A 17,835-nucleotide genomic window follows, 5' to 3' on the forward strand; every position below is an offset into this window, starting at 1 on the left:
AGTTCTGGGATTATAGGTGTGAGGTGTTGGGTCCAAGCCCCAGGTTTTCCGTGTGTGTGTGTGTGTGTGTGTGTGTGTGTGTGTGTGTGTGTGTGTGTTTAATTGACACTGAGTCTCACACTGTCGCCTGGGCTGGAGTGCAGTAGCTTGATCTTGGCTCACTACAACCTCTGCCTCCCAGGTTCAAACAATTCTTCTGCCTCAGCCTCCCGAGTAGCTGGGATTACAGGTGCCCGCCACCATGCCCAGCTAATTTTTTGTATTTTTAGTACCGATGGGGTTTCACCATGTTGGCCAGGCCGGTCTCCAACTCCTGATCTCGTGATCCGCCCACCTCTACCTCCTAAAGTGTTGGGATTACAGGCGTGAGCCACCACACTCGGCCTTCCTTGTCTTTATTTTTGATTTACTTCCTATCAAGAGGCATGTGGCACCTGTCTTTGGGGGGCGGGTTCAAACCCTGGATCTGCCTCTTGCCAGTTCAGTGCCAGTGGGCGCTTACTTAGTTCTCTGTGGTTCAGTTTCCTCTCTGTAAAAGGTAATAATATAATAGCACCTACCTACCAGATTATCATTAAGACTAAATGCGGGGCCGGGCGCGGTGGCTCACGCCTGTAATCCCAGCATTTTGGGAGACCGAGGTGGGTGGGTCACGAGATCAGGAGATCAAGACCATCCTGGTCTTATCTTATAGCAGGGCATGGTGGCGGGCGCCTGTAATCCCAGCTACTCAGGAGGCTAAAGCAGATAACTGCTTGAACCCGGGAGGCAGAGGTTACAGTGAGCAGAGATCGTGCCACCGCACTCCAGCCTGGGCAACAGAGTGAGACTCCGTCTCAAAAAAAAAGGAAAAAAAAATTCATCTAAATGTCATCTAAATTATCATTACTTTAAAAAGATAGAGAGGCCAGGTGCAGTGGCTCATGCTTGTAATCCCAGCACTTTGGTAGGCCAAGACGGGTAGATCACCTGAGGTCAGGAGTTCGAGACCAGCCTGACCAACATGGTGAGACCCCCCCCCCCATCTCTACTAAATACAAAAAATTAACCGGGTGTGGTGGTGGGTAGGCAGAGGTTGCAGTGAGCCGAAATCCTGCCATTGCACTCCAGGCTGAACAACAGAGAGAGACTCCCTCTCAAAATGGAAAAAAAAAAAAAAAAGATAGATGGGGTTTCACCATGTAAGTGAATAATAAATGGAAACTCTAGGTCCCTGGAGCCTCCAGGGTGAATTTGAAAAACTGAACGTCCTGGCTCAGGATCTGGAAGGACTCACGTGTAGGGCTATGTTAGAGTTACCCCGCTACCCGAAATCCTTGTTGCGTGTAGTTGCGTGTAGCTGCAGTTCCAGACAGCTCCTCAGGGGGGCGCCCCAGATAGTCCGTGAAGACGTTGAGCGGCCAAGGTTGTAACCAGCACCCTCCTGGCACGTTGCAGAAAACAACCTCTCTAATATCTCTCAAAATCAAACCTACAGGTCCGGTGAGCCAGGTGCTTGTAGAGATTTATCCAAGGTGCATTCGCACATATACAGGAGGAAGCATGTGCACACACATTTATTGCATTATAATGCATATCATGGCAAAAGGACTGGATCCCATTCACATGTCCCTCTGTAGAGTCCTGGCTTAATCAGTGGTGGCACCTCCTTGCTAAGAAATACTATGCAGCCAGTTAAAAGGAGCAACACATTTACTGTATGGATATGTACCTAGATCTTCTATTTTTTCTTTTCTCTTTTTCTTTTTTGATTTTTTTTTTTTTTTTTTTTTTTTTTGAGACGGAGTATCACACTGTCACCCGGGCTGGTGTGCAGTGGTGCGATCTCAGCTTGCTGCAACCTCCGAGTCCCAGGTTCAAGCGATTCTCCTACCTCAGCCTCCCGAGCGGCTAGGATTACAGGGTTGAGCCACCACGCCCAGCTAATTTTTTGTATTTTTAGTAGGGACAGCGTTTCACCATGTTGGTCAGTCTAGTCTTGAACTCCTGACCTCGTGATTCGCCCGCTTCGGCTTCCCAAAGTGCTGGGATTACCAATGTGAGCCACCTCACCCGGACTCCTCTTTTATTTTATTTATTTTTTGAGACAGGGTCTTGCTCTGTCACCCAGGCTGGAGTGCGGTGGCACAATCATAGCTCACTTCAGCCTTGACCTCCTGGGCTCAAGTGATCCTGCTGCCCCAGCCTCCCAAGTATCTGAGACTACAGTCACTTACTACCACACCCAGCTAACTTTTTCTTTCCCCTGCTTTTTTTTCTTTCTTTTGTAGAGCTGGGGCTTCACCATGTTGCCCAGGCTGATCTCGAACTCCTGGGCTCAAGCGATCCTCCCTACTTGGCCTCCCAGAGTTCTGGGATTACAGGTGTAAGCCACCTTGCCCCACCTCTTTTTTTTTTTTTTTTTTTGAGACGGAGTCTGGCTGTGTTGCCCAGGCTGGAGTGCAGTGGCCTGATCTCGTCTCACTGCAAGCTCCGCCTCCCGGGTTGACGCCATTCTCCTGCCTCATCCTCTGGAGTAGCTGGGACTACAGGCGCCCGCCACCTTGCCCAGCTAATTTTTTTGTATTTTTAGTAGAGATGGGGTTTCACCATGTTAGCCAGGATGGTCTTGATCTCCTGACCTTGTGATCCACCCGCCTCAGCCTCCCAAAGTGCTGGGATTACAGGCGTGAGCCACCGCGCCCAGCCTTTTTTTTTTTTTTTAACAGGGTCTTGCTGTCACCCAGGCTGGTATGCAGCAGTGCAATCACGGCTCATTGCAGCCTCGAACTCCTGGCTCAAGCGATCCTCCTGCCTCAGTCTCCCAAGTAGCTGGGACCACAGGTGTATGCCACCACACTTAGCAAAGTTTTTTATTTTTTGTAGAGATGGTGTCTCACTATGTTGCCCAGTTTGGTCTCAAACTCCTGGGCTCAAGTGATCCTCCTGCTTCGGCCCTGCAAAGTGCTGGGATTACAGGCATGAGTCACCGTACCTGACCAGGCCTCCATTTTTCAAATGTAAAAAACCAGCCAGGCCCGGTGGCTCACGCCAGTAATCCCAGCACTTTGGGAGGCCGAGGAGAGCGGATCACCTGAGGTCAGGAGTTGAAGACCAGCCTGACCAACATGGTGAAACTTCATCTATACTAAAAATACAGAATTAGTGAGGCATGGTGGCGCATGCCTGTAATCCCAGCTACTCAGGAGGCTGAGGCAGGAGAATCACTTGAACCAGGAGGCGGAGGTTGCGGTGAGCCGAGATCACGCCATTGCACTCCAGTCTGGGCAACAAGAGCAAAACTCTGTCTCAAAAAAAAAAAAAAAAAAAAGAAGTGCTATGGACCGAATTATGCACCCCCACCCCCTTTTAGTGTGTTGTAGCCCTAACCCTCAATGGGATGGTATTTGGAGGTGAGGCCTCTGGGAAGTGATTAGGTCTAGATGAGGTCGTGAAGGTGGGAACCTCATGATAGGCTTAGTGTCCTTATAGGAAGACCACACTAGAGAGTGCTCTTTCTTTTCTTTTTCCTTTTTCTCTTTTTCTTGAGACAGGCTGGAGTGCAGTCGTGCGATCTCCCCGCTCACTGCAACCTCTGCCTCCCGGGTTCAAGCGATTCTCCTGCCCCAGCCTCCCGAGTAGCTGGAATTACAGATGTGTGCCATCGCACCCAGATAATTTTTGTATTTTTAGTAGAGATGGGGTTTCAACATGTTGGCCATGCTGGTCTTGAACTCTTGGTCTCAGCTGATCCACCTGCCTCGGTCTCCCAAAGTGTTGGGGATTACAGGCGTGAGCTACCTCGCCCAATCTGCTCCCCATTTCTTTCCCCAACATGTGGGAACACAGTGAGAAAGTGGCTGTCTGCAAGCTCAGAAGAGAGTCCTCGCTAGAACACAGCCATGCTGACATTCTGTTTTTTTGAGACGATGTCTTGCCCTGTCACCCAGGCTGGAGTGCAGTGGTGCGATCTCCACTCACTGCAACCTCTGCCTCCCAGGTTCAAGCAATTCTCCTGCCCCAGCCTCCCAAGTAGCTGGGATTACATATGTACGCCGCCACGCCCAGGTAATTTTTTGTATCTTTAGTAGCATCAGGGTTTCACCATGTTGGTCAGGCTCATCTCGAACTCCTGACCTTGTGATCCACATGCTTCAGCCTCCCAATGTGCTGGGATTACAGGCATAAGCCAAGACACCCAGCCCTTTTTTTTTTTTTTTTTTTTTGAGACCGAGTCTCACTCTGTCACCCAGGCTGGAGTGCAATGTCGCCATCTCAGCTCACTGCAACCTCCACCTTCCGGGTTCAAGTGTTTCTCCTGCCTTAGCCTCCCCAGTAGCTGGGATTACAGGCACCTGCCACCATACCCAGCTAATTTTTTTTTGTATTTTTGGTAGAGACAGGTGTTTCACCATGTTGGCCAGGCTGGTCTCAAACTCCTGACCTCAGGTGATCCACCTGCCTGGACCTCCCAAAGTGCTGGGATTACAGGGATGAGCCACAGTGTCCGGCCCCAGGCTGGCATTCTGATATTGGACTTCCTACCCTCCAGAACTATGCAAAAGTAATTACTGGAACTTAAGCCACCCCATCTATGATATTTGTTATGCAGTCTAAGCTGACTAAAAGCAAGATGTTACAAAATGTGTGGGTATTGCCAGGTGCTGTGGCTCAGATCTGTAATCCCAGTACTTAGGAGTCTGAGGCAGGTGGATCACTTGAGCTCAGGAGTTTGAGATCAGCCTCAAAAAAAAATTAGCTGTGTGTGGTTGTGAGCTGTGTTGTGGTTGTGAGCTCTGTGTTTGTGAGCCAGGTGTGGTGTGGGACATGTGGTCCCAGCTACTACATAGGAGGCTGAGGCAGGAGGAGTATTGCTTCAGCCCAAGAGGTGGAGGCTGCAGTGGGCCGTAATTGTGTTGCCCAGGCACTCCAGCCTGGGCAACACAGCAAGACCCGATCTCAAAAAACAAACAAAAAAATGTGTGGGTGTGCAATATTTTAGAAGATATACTTTTTTTTTTTTTTTTTTGACAGGTCTTGCGGTATCACCCAGGCTGGAGTGCAGTTGTGCAATCATAGCTCACTGCAGCCTCAACCTCTCAGGCTCAGGTGATCCTCCCACTCCAGCCTCCCCAGTGTCTGGGACCATAGGCATGTGCCACTATGCCCGGGTGATTTTTTTTTTTTTTTTTTTTTTGAGACGGAGTCTGGCTCTGTCGCCCAGGCTGGAGTGCGGTGGCCGGATCTCAGCTCACTGCAAGCTCCGCCTCCCAGGTTCACGCCATTCTCCTGCCTCCGCCTCCCAAGTAGCTGGGACTACAGGCGCCCGCCTCGTCGCCCGGCTGGTTTTTTGTATTCTTTAGTAGAGACGGGGTTTCACCGTATTAGCCAGGATGGTCTCGATCTCCTGACCTTGTGATCCGCCCGTCTCGGCCTCCCAAAGTGCTGGGATTACAGGCTTGAGCCACCGCGCCCGGCCAGCCCGGGTGATTTTTTTTTTTTTTTTTTTTTTAGACAGTCTCGCTCTGCTACCCAGATTGGAGTGCAGTGGCATGATCTCAGCTCCCTGGAACCTCTGCCTCCCAGGTTCAAGCAATTCTCATGCCTCAGTCTCTTGAGTAACTAGGATTACAGGCACCTGCCACAACACCCGGCTTTTTTTTTTTTTTTTTTTTTTGCATTTTTAGTAGAGATGGGGTTTCACTGTGTTGGCTAGGCTGGTCTCTAACTCCTGGCCTCAAGTAATTCTCCCGCCTCGGCCTCCCAAAGTGCTGGGATTACAGGCATAAGTCACCATGCCCAGCTCACCGGGATGATTTTTAAATCATTTCTAGAAACTGAGTCTCCCTATGTTGTGTGGGCCCGTCTCCAACAGCTGGGCTCAAAAGATCCTCCTGCCTCAGCCCCCCAAAATGCTAGGATTACAGGCGTGAGCCAACATGCCCAGCCAAGACATACTATTAAGTCAACAAAGCAACGTGCAGAACAGTGATAAATTTGTGCAAAAAGACAGGAGGTGTATTTACATTTCATTTTGGCAAGGCGAATCCACAGACTAGCTCTGGAGGGTCCCCAGGAGTCCCACCGTGATCGCCACAAGGAAGGGGAACTGGGTGTTTTTTTTTTTTTTTTTTTTTTTTTTTTTTTTTTTTGTGGGGGGATGGAGTTTCCCTCTTTTTGCCCAGGCCGAAGAGCAATGGCATGATCTCGGCTCACTGCCACCTCTGCCTCCTGGGTTCAAGGGATTCTCCTGCTTCAGCCTCCCTAGTAGCTGGGATTACGGGTGCACGCCACCATGCCAGGCTAATTTTGTATTTTAAGTAGAGACGGGGTTTCCCCGTGATGGCCAGACTGGTCTCAAATTCCTGACCTCAGGTGATCCGCCCGCCTCAGCCTCCCAAAGTGCTGGGATTACAGGTATGAGCCCACTGCGCCTGGCCGAACTGGGTGCTTTTTAAATTTTGAAGAAAACTCATAAGAGAGTGTGCCTGTGTTCCAACTGGTTGGTTTCCTGTGCGTGTGGCCTCCAGGGGCACTCTGAGCGTGGCCAGCAGGGACTCGGGGTCCCCCCAGTCTGGGGTAGCTGTCCCCAAAACATCGCTTTTTTTGTGGCTGCCTGCAGTTCCAAGGTTTCCCGGAAGGTGGAGCGCTGCAGTCTGAACCCAAAGCCAGACACCCCCCAACCCGGCCCCGGGGCCCATCCAGCCTTTCAGGGGTCAAGAATGCGCCTGGGGACATGCCCGGGCCCGGGGCCAGCACGTCTGGAGCCTTTTATGGGCACAAACGGCACCCTGGCATCGTTCCAGCCACGAATGCAGACCCCTGTGGGAGGGACTGTGCCTGGCCTTGCCAGACTCGTCTGGAGGGGTCAGATACCAAGCCGGTTTCTCCTGGGGCCTGAAGCTTAGGCTAATGTCCTGGCTCAGACACTGAGACAAGGTACTCCCTGCCTGGAATTTCCTCATCTGTCTAATGCAGATTAGGAAACCTACCTTGCAAGGTTGCTATAAGGCTGAAAAATAGGTGTGTCCCAGAACTATGCAGAGAACTAAGCAGGCAAAATGAACTCTTATTTTAGGCCGGGTGTGGAGGCTCACACCTGTATCCCAGCGCTTCGATTTTGTTGTTTTGTTTTCTGAGACGGAGTCTTGCTCTGTTACCCAGGCTGGAGTGCAGCGGCGCGATCTCAACTTACTGCAACCTCCAGCCTACCGGGTTCCAGTGATTCTCCCTCCTCAGCCTCCCGAGTAGCTGGGACTACAGGCGCGCAGCACCATGCCTGGCTAATTTTTTTTTTTTTTTTTTTTTTTTTTTTTTTTTTTTTAGTAGACGCGGAGTTTCACCATGTTGGCCAGGCTGGTCTCCAGCTCCTGACCTCTAGAGATCCGCCTGCCTCAGCCTCCCAAAGTGCTGGGATTACAGGTGAGAGTCACCGTGCCCAGCCTATATCCCAGCACTTTAGGAGGCCAAGGCGGGTTGCTTGAGCCCAGGAGTTTGAGACCAGCCTGGGTAACATGGTGAGAAATCATCTCTCAAAAAAAATTCAAAACATGTTTGGTGTGGTGCACCAGTAGCCCCAACTACTCGGGTGAGGGGTTGAGGCAAGAGGATCACTTGAGCTCAGGAGATGAGCCGTGATTATGTCAGTGTACTCCAGGCTGGGCGACAGAGCAAGATCCTGTCTCAAAAAGAAACAAAGAAACGGGCGGGCGCAGTGGCTCATGCCTGTAATCCCAACACTTTGGGAGGCTAAGGCGGGCAGATCATGAGGTCAGGAATTTAAGACCAGCCTGATCAATATGTGAAACCCCATCTCTACTAAAAATACCAAAAATTAGCCGGGGTGTGGTGACGGGTGCCTGTAATCCCAGCTACTCAGGAGGCTGAGGTAGGAGAATCTCTTGAACCCAGGAGTCGGAGGTTGTAGTGAGCCAATATTGTGGCACTGCACTCCAGCCTGGGTGACAAAGTGAGACTCCATCTCAAAAAAAAAAAAAAGAAAGAAAGAAAGAAAAAAGACTGTGTGCAGTGGCTCATGCCTGTAATTCCAGCACTTTGGGAGGCCGAGGTGGGTGGATCACGAGGTCAGGAGATCAAGACCATCCCGGCTAACACTGTAAAAACCCGTCTCTACTAAAAATACAAAAAAAAAAATTAGCCAGGTGTGGTGGCGGGCACCTGTAGTCCCAGCTACTCAGGAGCCTGAGGCAGGAGAATGGTGTGAACCCAGGAGGCGGAGCTTGCAGTGAGCCGAGATCATGCCACTGCACTCCAGCCTGGGTGACAGAGCAAGACTCTGTCTCAAAAAAAAAAAAAAAAAAAAAAAAAAAAGAGAGAAACCAAACAAACCTCTTATGTTTACCTAAAAGACATGATTTCATCACACAGGCTGAAGTGCAGTGATGCAAAAATAGCTCACTGCAGCCCTGAGCTCCTGGGTTCTGGAAATCCTCCTTCTTCAGCCTCCCCAGTAGCTGTGACTATAGGCATGTGTAACCACAACTGCCTAATTTTTGTAGAAATGGGGTCTCACTATGTTGCCCAGGCTGGTCTCAAACTCCTAGCCTCAATTGATCCTCCTGCCTCATCCTCCCAAAGTGTTGGGATTTGCAGGCATAAGCCACTGTGTCTGGCCTTATTTTGTTATCTTTTTTTTTTTTAGACCGAGTCTCACTTTGTTGCCCAGGTTGGAGTGTAGCTCATTGCAACCTCCGCCTCCCAGGTTCAAGGGATTCTCCTGCCTCAGCCTCCCAAGTAGCTGGGATTATAGGCGTGAGCCATCACACCTGGCTAATTTTTGTATTTTTGGTAGAGATGGGGTTTCATCATATTGGCCAGGCTGGTCTCAAACTCCCAACGTCAAGTGATCTGCCCACCTCGGCCTCCCAAACTGCTGGGATTAGAGGTGTGAGCCACCGCACCCAGTCTATTATTATTATTTCTTTTAATGAAGGGTCTGACACTGCGTTTGAAGAAATTTTATTAACTGGGCATGGTGGTGCACTCCTGTAGTCCCATCTACTAGGGAGGCTGAAGCAGGAACTCCAGGCTTGATCCTAGGAGTTCCAGGCTGCAGTGAGCTATAATTGTGCCCATGGAACTCCAGCCTGGGTGACAGAGCACAAGATCCCAACTCAAAAAAGAAAAGAAAAGAAAAATAAAAAAGAAATTTTATTATCACATAGGATTTGGCTGAGTCTCCCAGAGTCAAATGTGGGGATACCCTGCCCTTGGCATTGTCCTTGACAACTTTATTCCACTCTTACACTCAATTCCTCAGTAATTCTGTCTGCTGCCTCCAAAATCTATCTAGAATCCACCGGGTCTGGGCTTAACTGGAATCTCCATCGTTGTTCCTATGGCTCAGTGCAGCCCCCCTTCACCTTCTCTGGCTTTCACCCTCCGATGGAGGCCACAAGACGCCTGTGATCATCTGAATCAGGGCAAGTCCCTCCTCAGCTTAGAACCTTCTATGGCTCCCACCTTACTCAGAGCAACAGTGAAGTCCTCCATGTCACCCACAAGGTCCTTCCGGAACTTCTCCTTCAGCTCCTTGTCTCTTCCCATTCTCCCCTTCCATCCCTGCTCCCGGCACACGGGCATCCCTGCATTTCTTAGAACACACGGGCACATTTCAGCCTCACCGCCTTTGTGCATGCCATTCCCTCATCCTGAAATGCTTTTTCTTTTGGTCTTCCCAGGACAGAAGCCTCAGCTCACATCACAAGTCACTAGCTCTGCAGAGAGGCCTTCCCTGGCCACCATTGCCATCTCTGTCGTGTGTCACTGGAATCATCTCCATTATTTCATCACCGAGTTCTTTTCTGTGATCCCAAGCAGAACGTCAATTCCACGAGGACACAGATTTTTTTCTGTTTGTTCACTTTTGTGGGGTGTCGCTCCATAAATACATTTCCCTGCATCTTTTCCGACTGCACCTTCAGCTGCATTTCCTACAAATTCCTTTACGTAAAAAGAACAAGTGTGTAAAACTTGGGAGAACAGTCGTGGGCCAAGGATGTCAGTCTGCAGCCGGTGCTGGTACCAGAGTCCGGGCGGCTGTTGGTGCATCAGGGCTGCCTGTGATGCCGCTGGTGTCCCGCCCGTCGTGCTGGGGCGACGAGCGCTCCGAGCGGCTGAAGCTTCCATCCAGGCCCGGGGGCAGGCAGTCGCGCAGGCCCCCGGAAGCCTCAGCCGCGCTTCCCGACTTCTGGGAGCCACCCAGGCCTCTGCCGCAGGAGTGGCGGCCGCAGCAGAGGAGGCGCAGGATCGCGTAGCGCAGGTCGCGGTTGGTGAGCGTGTAGATGATGGGGTTCAGAAGTGAGTTGGCCATGGCCAGTCCCAGGAAGGGATCAGCCTGCAGGAGTACAGGACAGGCGCGCGCCGGGCACGCCACGTCAAGTAACAGCAGCAGGAAGAGCGGACCCCAACATGCCACAAAGGCCAGGAGCACCACGCTGAGCGTGCGCAGCAAGGCCAGCGAGCGCGGCTTGCGACGCGCCCGGGTCGAGGTGGTCCCTGCAGTACTGGGCCGCGTCGGTAGGCGCCGCGCGTTGGCGCGCACCTGGCAGTAGATGCGCGCGTAGAGCGCACAGATGGCGGCCAGGATGCCCACGAAGGCGAGCACACAGAAAAGCACGTAGGCCTTGGCGTACAGCGGCAGGACAGTGGAGCAGGCGTCCAGGCGACCCAGGCAGTTCCAGCCCATCGCTGGCAGAAGCCCGAGGAGCAGCGACACGCCCCAGGCCGCGGCCGCCATCGCCATCGTGCGCCCCCGACTGGAGACCGGCGCGGGCCCCCTGCGCGCCATGGTGAGGCTGCGCTCCAGCGCGATGGCCAGGAGGCTCAGCACCGACGCGGTGAGTGCCACGAAGACGCCTCCCTCCCGTGCGAACCAGAGCGCGGGCGACAGTCGCAGCGTGAGCGGCCCTGACAGTAGGATGTTGGCGGCGTAGGCGGCGCCTGCCAGCAGATCCGACAACGTGAGGCTGCCCAGGAGCAGGAACATGGGCGCGTGGAAGCGCGGGTGGCGTCCGAGCACCAACAGCACGGCCAGATTCTCTAGCACGATGAAGGCGCACACCGCCAGGCACACCACGGCGTCGGCGCGTAGGCCCGCACCGGGCTGGTAGCGCGCACCGCGGAGCTTGCCGGTGTAGTTGTAATGCAGGACGATGACCTCGCTCACCGGCGCCGGCCGCAGCAGCCCCGACTCCATGGGCCGCGCGCCCTAAGGCTGTTGGAGAGGCAGGATACCGTGTCAGGCCGGCTAAGCCGTAGGAAAGGGGCCCTATCCCCTGACTGTCACCCCACACACATGGGGTCCAAGGGGAGTTCAGGATGGAGGGATAGTGTCCGTGGAGACAGACATAAACACAAATAATATAACGAGGGCACAAGGTGACATACCAAAAAAAGGGATATTAATAACACATGCAGGCCGGGCGCGGTGGCTCACGCCTGTAATCCCAGCACTTTGGGAGGCCGAGACGGGCGGATCACAAGGTCAGGAGATCGAGACCATGGTGAAACCCCGTCTCTACTAAAAATACAAAAAATTAGCCGGGCGCGGTGGCGGGCGCCTGTAGTCCCAGCTACTCTGGAGGCTGAGGCAGGAGAATGGCGTGAACCCGAGAGGCGGAGCTTGCAGTGAGCCGAGATCGCGCCACTGCACTCCAGCCTGGGCGACAGAGCGAGACTCCGTCTCAAAAAAAAAAAAAAAAAAAAAAAAAAAAAAAAAAAAATAACACATGCATGGCTGGGTGCGGTGGCTTACGCCTGTAATCCCCTCCTGTAATCCCCGCCACGCACAGCCTGAGGCAGTGGCTCACGAGGTCAGGAGATCGAGACCATCCTGGCTAACACGGTGAAACCGCCCCCCCCCCCCGTCTCTAGTAAAAACACAAAAAATTAGCCAGGCGTGGTGGCACGCGCCTGTAGTCCCAGCTACTCGGGAGGCTGAGGCAGGAGAATCGTTTGAACCCAGGAGGCGGAGGTTGCAGTGAGCCGAGATCGCACCACTGCACTCCAGCCTGGGTGGCAGAGCAAGACTCTGTCTCAAAACACACACACCCCATCCACACACACACACACACGGCTGCGTGTGGTGGCTCACTCCTGTAATTCCAACACTTTGGGAGGCTGAGGCCCAGGAGTTCGAGATTAGCCTGGACAACATAGGAGGACCCTGTTTCTACAAAAAAATACAAAAATTAGCCGGGCGTGGTGGTGTGTGCCTGTAATCCCAGCTACTCAGTAGGAGTTTCAGCTGAGGTGGGAGGATCACTTCAGCCCGGGAGATCAAGGCTGCAGTCAGTGTTGATTGTGCTACTGTACTCCAGCCAGGGCAACAGAGCAAGACCCTGTCTCAAACACACACATAAAAGCAGGGAGTTCCAGAGACACACAGAATGCACACAAACACAACACACACAGAAAGAGATGCACAAATACAGCGACACACTACAAGGGCAAAACACACAGTCACACACCATCAGGGAAACTAAAAAATACATCATACAGGGACAGAGCGACACAGGCAGAAAAACACAGCGACCAAAATTCAGTCACACAAATACGGGGTCTCCCACCCAGTGGCACAGGCCACAGTTTCACAACCTCCACTCACACTAGCCTGGGGCCCAGTGCACCACACTCCACATTCTTGTCTCACTGCACACAAAGCTTTTTCCTGCCAGAACCCCCTCATCCACCCAAAAACCCCATGAGAAAGTTGCACCTTGGCCAGGCACAATGGCTTTCACCTGTAATCCCAGCACTTTGGGAAGCCGAGGTGGGAGGATCACTTGAGCCCAGGAGTTTGACACCAGCCTGGGCAAGACTTCATCTCTACAAAAAAAATTTAAAAATTAGCCAGGTGTGGTGTTATGCCCCTATAGTCCCAGCTACTCAAGAGACTGAGGTGGGAGGATCACTTGAGCCTTGGAGGCCGAGGCTGCCATGAGCCATGATCGCACCCCTGTTCTCCAGCCTGGGCAACAAGAGCGAAACTCCGTCTCAAAAGAAAAAAAAAAAAAAGCCTGATTCTATTCACTCATTTTACTAAGGTAGAGCCTGCGGACAGAAGAAAGGATCAACAAGAGGCAGACAGACTCTTACAGAGCGGCACACATGTCATTAAACTATAATAACATTCCTCACCTGCCTCTGTGCCTTTATTAATCCCCACTTCCTTTAGTCCTAATTTACAGATGAGAAAAGTGAGGCTCAAAAGAAATGCTTCGTGTCCAAGCAGGCGCAAAGGTTTCCATGCTCCCACACAAACATCCACCCACAAACAGTCCCCACGCAAGCCCCGATGAGAAAACCAAGGCATGGGGAGGGGAATGGATCTCTTTTGCACAAAGCAGGGACGCTGACATCCCAGAGAGCTTCAGTCACACACACACAATCAAGGCAGGCAAATATAGACGGGCAGGAAGTCGCTGGCTCACCCATGCTTGAGGTGGAGAGCCCAAATACAGGGAGACAGTTACACATGCTCTGATGGGTAGGCCACCCCCATAGGCCCAGCATGTCCGGCAGCAGGACTGAAGTATGGAAACTTGTAGGGGTCCGGCCAGGAGCGCGTAGCCAGGGGATTCCAGCCACCTTCACCCCGTATCCCAGGTTCTGCACCCAGCTGGGGAGCTCCCAGCTTCCCTCTCCCCAGAGGCCTCCAGAAAAAGTTCGAGGAACTCCCTGAAAGGAGTGATGCGCCTTTTTAGACCGGGAAAGTGGCCCCCAGGGCGACCCTCTCCAGGTCAGGCCCAGCCCCGCGCCCCCAACGGCCCCCAAGGGTCCAGTGCCGTCCACTCACTCTGAGCCCTGGTCGTGCGCCCCCCGCAGTCGCGCTGCCTTGAGCCGAGTGAGCGGACGCCGCTCAGGGGGCAGGGCTGGAGCTGGCAGGCGACAGGGCGGGTCAGCGAAGCAAAGGGCCGGCGGTCGCCAAGAGTTGCCCCCTCCCCTTGGGGCCCGGGCGCTCAGCCCATGACTGCCAGCCTGTGCCACTCGCCGCGGCACCGGAGCGCGCCCCGGCGGCGACTGGCACAGGCGAGCCCTCAGCTGCCCCCTCCGGGCCTGGGCTGTCCTCCCAGGGACGCTCCATCACGGTGGGAGGACACGGAGAGGCGGGAAAGGAGGGTTCTGCAGCAGGGCGGTCGCAGCCTGAGCCTCTTCTCCCCAGCAGAGGGGCCTCCTCTGTCCTGGGTGTCCGGGTACTGCGGCCTCCCCATTGCCCACCCACCTTTGAACTGAGCTCCCTGGGCTGCACGCCAAGGACGTCCCGTCGATGGTTCGGAGGGGTCTTCAGTGGGTTGCTTAGCAGGAGTCTTCAGTGGGGGCCACCTTAGCCTGAGTCCTCTTCCACCAGCAGATAGGTCCCCGCTGCTCCCGGGCACAGGCCCCTCCCAATTTCCCGCTCCCGCCCTCGGCTCAGGGCGAGTGGGGGTGGGGCAGGCGCGGGCAGGATTGTGATGGGAACTTGCCGCTCCTCAGATAAGGAGGGTCTGTCTCGCCCCACCCCCTGGATTCCGTGTTCCCCCGACCGATTCTTTCCCACTCTTACCGCTGACGACAAAGTGATTTACTCATTAATGGTGTTTCTGGGCTGTGTCCTTATCAGACAGTAAACCCCACCAGCGTAAGAATTTTTTTTCTTTTTTTTTTTTGAGACAAGATCTTGCTCTGTCGCCCAGAGTGTAGTGCAGTGGCATCATCATAACTCACTGCAGTCTCGACCTCCCCGGCTCAAGCCATCCTCCCATCTCAAGCCATCCTCCCATCGCAGCCGGCTGAACATAGCTGCTGGGACTCCAGTCGCTTGCCACCATGCCCAGATAATGAATGAGTGTCTCCCTCACTTCCTCTGTATCTCTCTCAGGAGGATCTCAGAGTCTCTCGTCTGCGTGTCTCTTTGTCTCTGCGTGTCTCTTTGTTGCTGTTTGTGGTGCTCTCCCACGCCTCTCCCAGGCCACTGCTCCTCCAAGGACCAGTCCTGCTGGCCCCGAAACGCCCCCACCCCCACTTCCCAGGAGCTTCCAGACGGTCCCAGCTCTTCCACCCTGAGATTCAGGAAGGGAGGCTAGGTCCTGCTGCTGCGACCTTCTCCAGGACTGTGCCTTTGCCCGTGATGCTTCAGGCCCTACTGGCCATGGGGTGGGGGGGCGGGGGTTGAGGGCGGCCCAAGAGAGATGAGCCAGAGGCTGAGAATAAGAGTGGATCGGGGATGCCCTCGTGGGAGGAAACTCAGGGGTCACTCAGGCCAGGTCAGGCCCCCATGTAGCCCCTTGGGGGTCCCAGCCCTCCCGCCCCCGCTGTTCACTGGGTAGGCAGAACCTTTCCTGCCTGCTCTGCTCAAAGACACAGCCAATGGGACATGCAGGGTGGGATGGTGTTCACCCTTCGGTGCCAGGTTCGCCACAGTCCTGTGAACCAAGTCAACTCCAGTAGTGCCCACTGGGATGAGCCCTGAAGATCTCCCAACATGGCTGTGCCTGGCACCCAGTAGGTGCTCAATAAATGACCTCCTTCTGTAAAGGGGAAACCGCACCCCAGGGTGGGGAGGTGGCTGCTTCACACCTCCCAGGCGCCAATCTCACCTCTCTCGAAAATGAGGCTCTTCCGGCTGTGGGTCCCGGGCGCAGCAACCTGCCTCTCCCGCTGCCTCCCTGTGCTTTCTTCCCACGAGTTGGGACCTTGGGGACTCAGGCTCCAGGATCTCAACAGATACTGGGAGTCCCATCCCTAACTGCCAGTCCACAATCCTGGCCACCGTTCTTAAAACTCAGATCACGTTTCTCTCCTGCTCCAAAACTCAGATCACGTTTCTCTCCTGCTCCAAACCCTCCAGTGGCTCCCTGTGTTTCTCAGAGTAAGTGATCAAGTCCTCAGTGAAGACCCCACAGAGACAAGGCCATGTGCGGTCCTGATCCGTCTCTTTCTTTTACTTCTGTGCCTCTCTCTGCTTCACTCTTCTTCTCCTGCCGGGCTCCTCCGAGCTCCACACACACTTCAAGACTTTTGAACTTGGGGGCCAGGTGGCCTAGAGCACCCTTCTCCCTTCCCCTTTACAGCTGGTCAGCTGGTCACTTCCTCAGAGAGGCCTTCCCTGATCTGTCCTTCATCTCAAATGGCAGTTGGCATTATCTGAAATCACTTTGCTTTATTTTTTTTTTTTTTATTTTTGAGTCGTAATCTCTCTCTATTGCCCAGGCTGGAGCACAGTGGCGTGATTTGGGCTCACTGCAAACTCCACCTCTGCAACCTCCGCCTCCTGGCTTCAAGCAATTCTCCTGCCTCAGCCTCTAGAGTAGCTGGGATTACAGGCATGCACCACCACGCCCAACTAATTTTTGTATTTTTAGTAGAGGCGGGGTTTCACCGTGTTGGCCAGGCTGGTCTCCAACTCCTGACTTCAGATGAACCTCCCACTTCCACCTCCCAAAGTTCTGGGATTACAGTCATGAGCCACCATGCCCGGCCACCTTGTTCATTTCATTTATTTATTCATATTTACTAATGTGTGTCTCTGACCTAGACCCTCAGCTCCAGGAAGGCAGGTCTGTCCCTGTGCCCAGATTCCTAAAGGTTAGGGGCTCACAGTCTTTTTGATCTCTCTTTTTTGAGACAGCGCCTCACTCTGTCATCCAGGCTGGGGCGCAGTGCCATGATCAGAGCTCCCTGCAGCCTTGACTTTCTAGGATTCAAGCAATCCTCTGCCCAGCTTCTGGAGTAGCTGGGACCACAGGTGTGAGCCACTGCCAAGGCGGGCGGATCATGAGGTCAGGAGATCGAAACCATCCTGGCCAACACGGTGAAATCCCATCTCTACTGAAAAAATACAAAAATAAATAAAAACAAAAATAAAATTGAGATAACTGCACCCACTCCAAGGTTGTTGTTGAAGAAGAAATGAAGAGCTGGAACAGAGCCAAGGTACACAATGAGAGCTCCACAAATGTTAGTGAAGGTATTATTGGTCACCACTGTATCCCCAAATAAGAACTAGGGCAATGGGCTCACAAGGAATCAGCCCCAGGCATTGCCACCACCTGCCCCCCCGATCCCTCCTCCCACACCCCACAGGCCAAACTGTCTCTTCCCGGGTGCAGGGTACTCCCGGCCTCTATGTTCCTGCCATACCTTGCAGCAGCCCGCCCGCCTGAAGCATGCCTAGGCCGGCACACCCGCTGGGCCGGTTCTGCTGCCAGCACCCTCACCCACAGGGGCAGCTCCACCCCCTGCTTGCTCTTGCAGAGCTGGGTCTGCACTTTCGAGAGTGCAAACTGCCTTCCATGGTACCCTCAGATCCCCTTCATCCACTTCCATTCCCACCCTCCCCACTCTCCCCACCTTTTTTTTTTTTTTTTTTTTTTTGAGACGGAGTCTTACTCTGTCACCCAGGCTGGAGTGCAATGGCACGATCTCGGCTCACTGCAACCTCCACCTCCTGGGTTCAAGCAATTCTCCCGCCTCAGCCTCCTGAGTAGTTGGGATTACAGGTGCACGCCACAATGCCCTGCTAATTTTTATATTTTTAGTAGAGACACGGTTTCACCATATTGGTCAGGCTTGTCTTGAATTCCTGACCTCGTGATCCACCCACCTTGGTCTCACAAAGTGCTAGGATTATAGGCGTGAGCCACCCCACCGGGTCTTTTTTTTTTTTTTTCTCTCTTGAGATAGGGTCTGGCTCTGCCACCCAGGCTGGAGTGCAGTGTGCAGTGATCTTGGCTCAGTGCAACCTCCGCCCGCTGAGTTCACCACCACAGCCTCCCAAGTAGCATGCACCACCATGCCCACCTACTTTTTTTTTTTTTTTTTTTGAGCTGGAGTCTCGCTCTGTCTCCCAGGCTG

General features: G+C 53.4%; 1 protein-coding gene across 6 annotated transcripts; it reads right to left on the bottom strand.

Moving 5' to 3' along the window:
* Positions 1–9,131: 9,131 nt before the first annotated feature.
* On the bottom strand, positions 9,132–14,649 carry S1PR5 (sphingosine-1-phosphate receptor 5). 6 transcript variants are annotated; one of them, XM_030936766.1, is made up of 5 exons: positions 14,225–14,649; positions 13,799–13,880; positions 13,434–13,680; positions 12,744–12,828; positions 9,132–11,215 (listed from the first exon to the last, which is right to left on the bottom strand). In XM_030936766.1, the coding sequence occupies exon 5, from the start codon at positions 11,195–11,197 to the stop codon at positions 10,001–10,003; it is 1,197 nt and encodes a 398-aa protein (XP_030792626.1). In that variant the 5' UTR covers positions 11,198–11,215; positions 12,744–12,828; positions 13,434–13,680; positions 13,799–13,880; positions 14,225–14,649; the 3' UTR covers positions 9,132–10,000. The 6 variants fall into 6 exon arrangements, with proteins under 6 accessions (XP_030792626.1, XP_030792629.1, XP_030792628.1 ...); XM_030936769.1 differs by lacking the exon at positions 13,799–13,880; XM_030936768.1 differs by lacking the exons at positions 13,434–13,680; positions 13,799–13,880.
* Positions 14,650–17,835: the final 3,186 nt, after the last annotated feature.

The sequence above is a fragment of the Rhinopithecus roxellana genome, chromosome 8 (genome assembly GCF_007565055.1).
Source record: "Rhinopithecus roxellana isolate Shanxi Qingling chromosome 8, ASM756505v1, whole genome shotgun sequence".
In the NCBI taxonomy this organism is placed as follows: domain Eukaryota; kingdom Metazoa; phylum Chordata; class Mammalia; order Primates; family Cercopithecidae; genus Rhinopithecus; species Rhinopithecus roxellana.

What these genes read in the sequence shown, in the direction of transcription:
- S1PR5 (XM_030936768.1), bottom strand. Translation starts at nt 11,197, where the DNA reads ATGGAGTCGGGGCTGCTGCGGCCGGCGCCGGTGAGCGAGGTCATCGTC.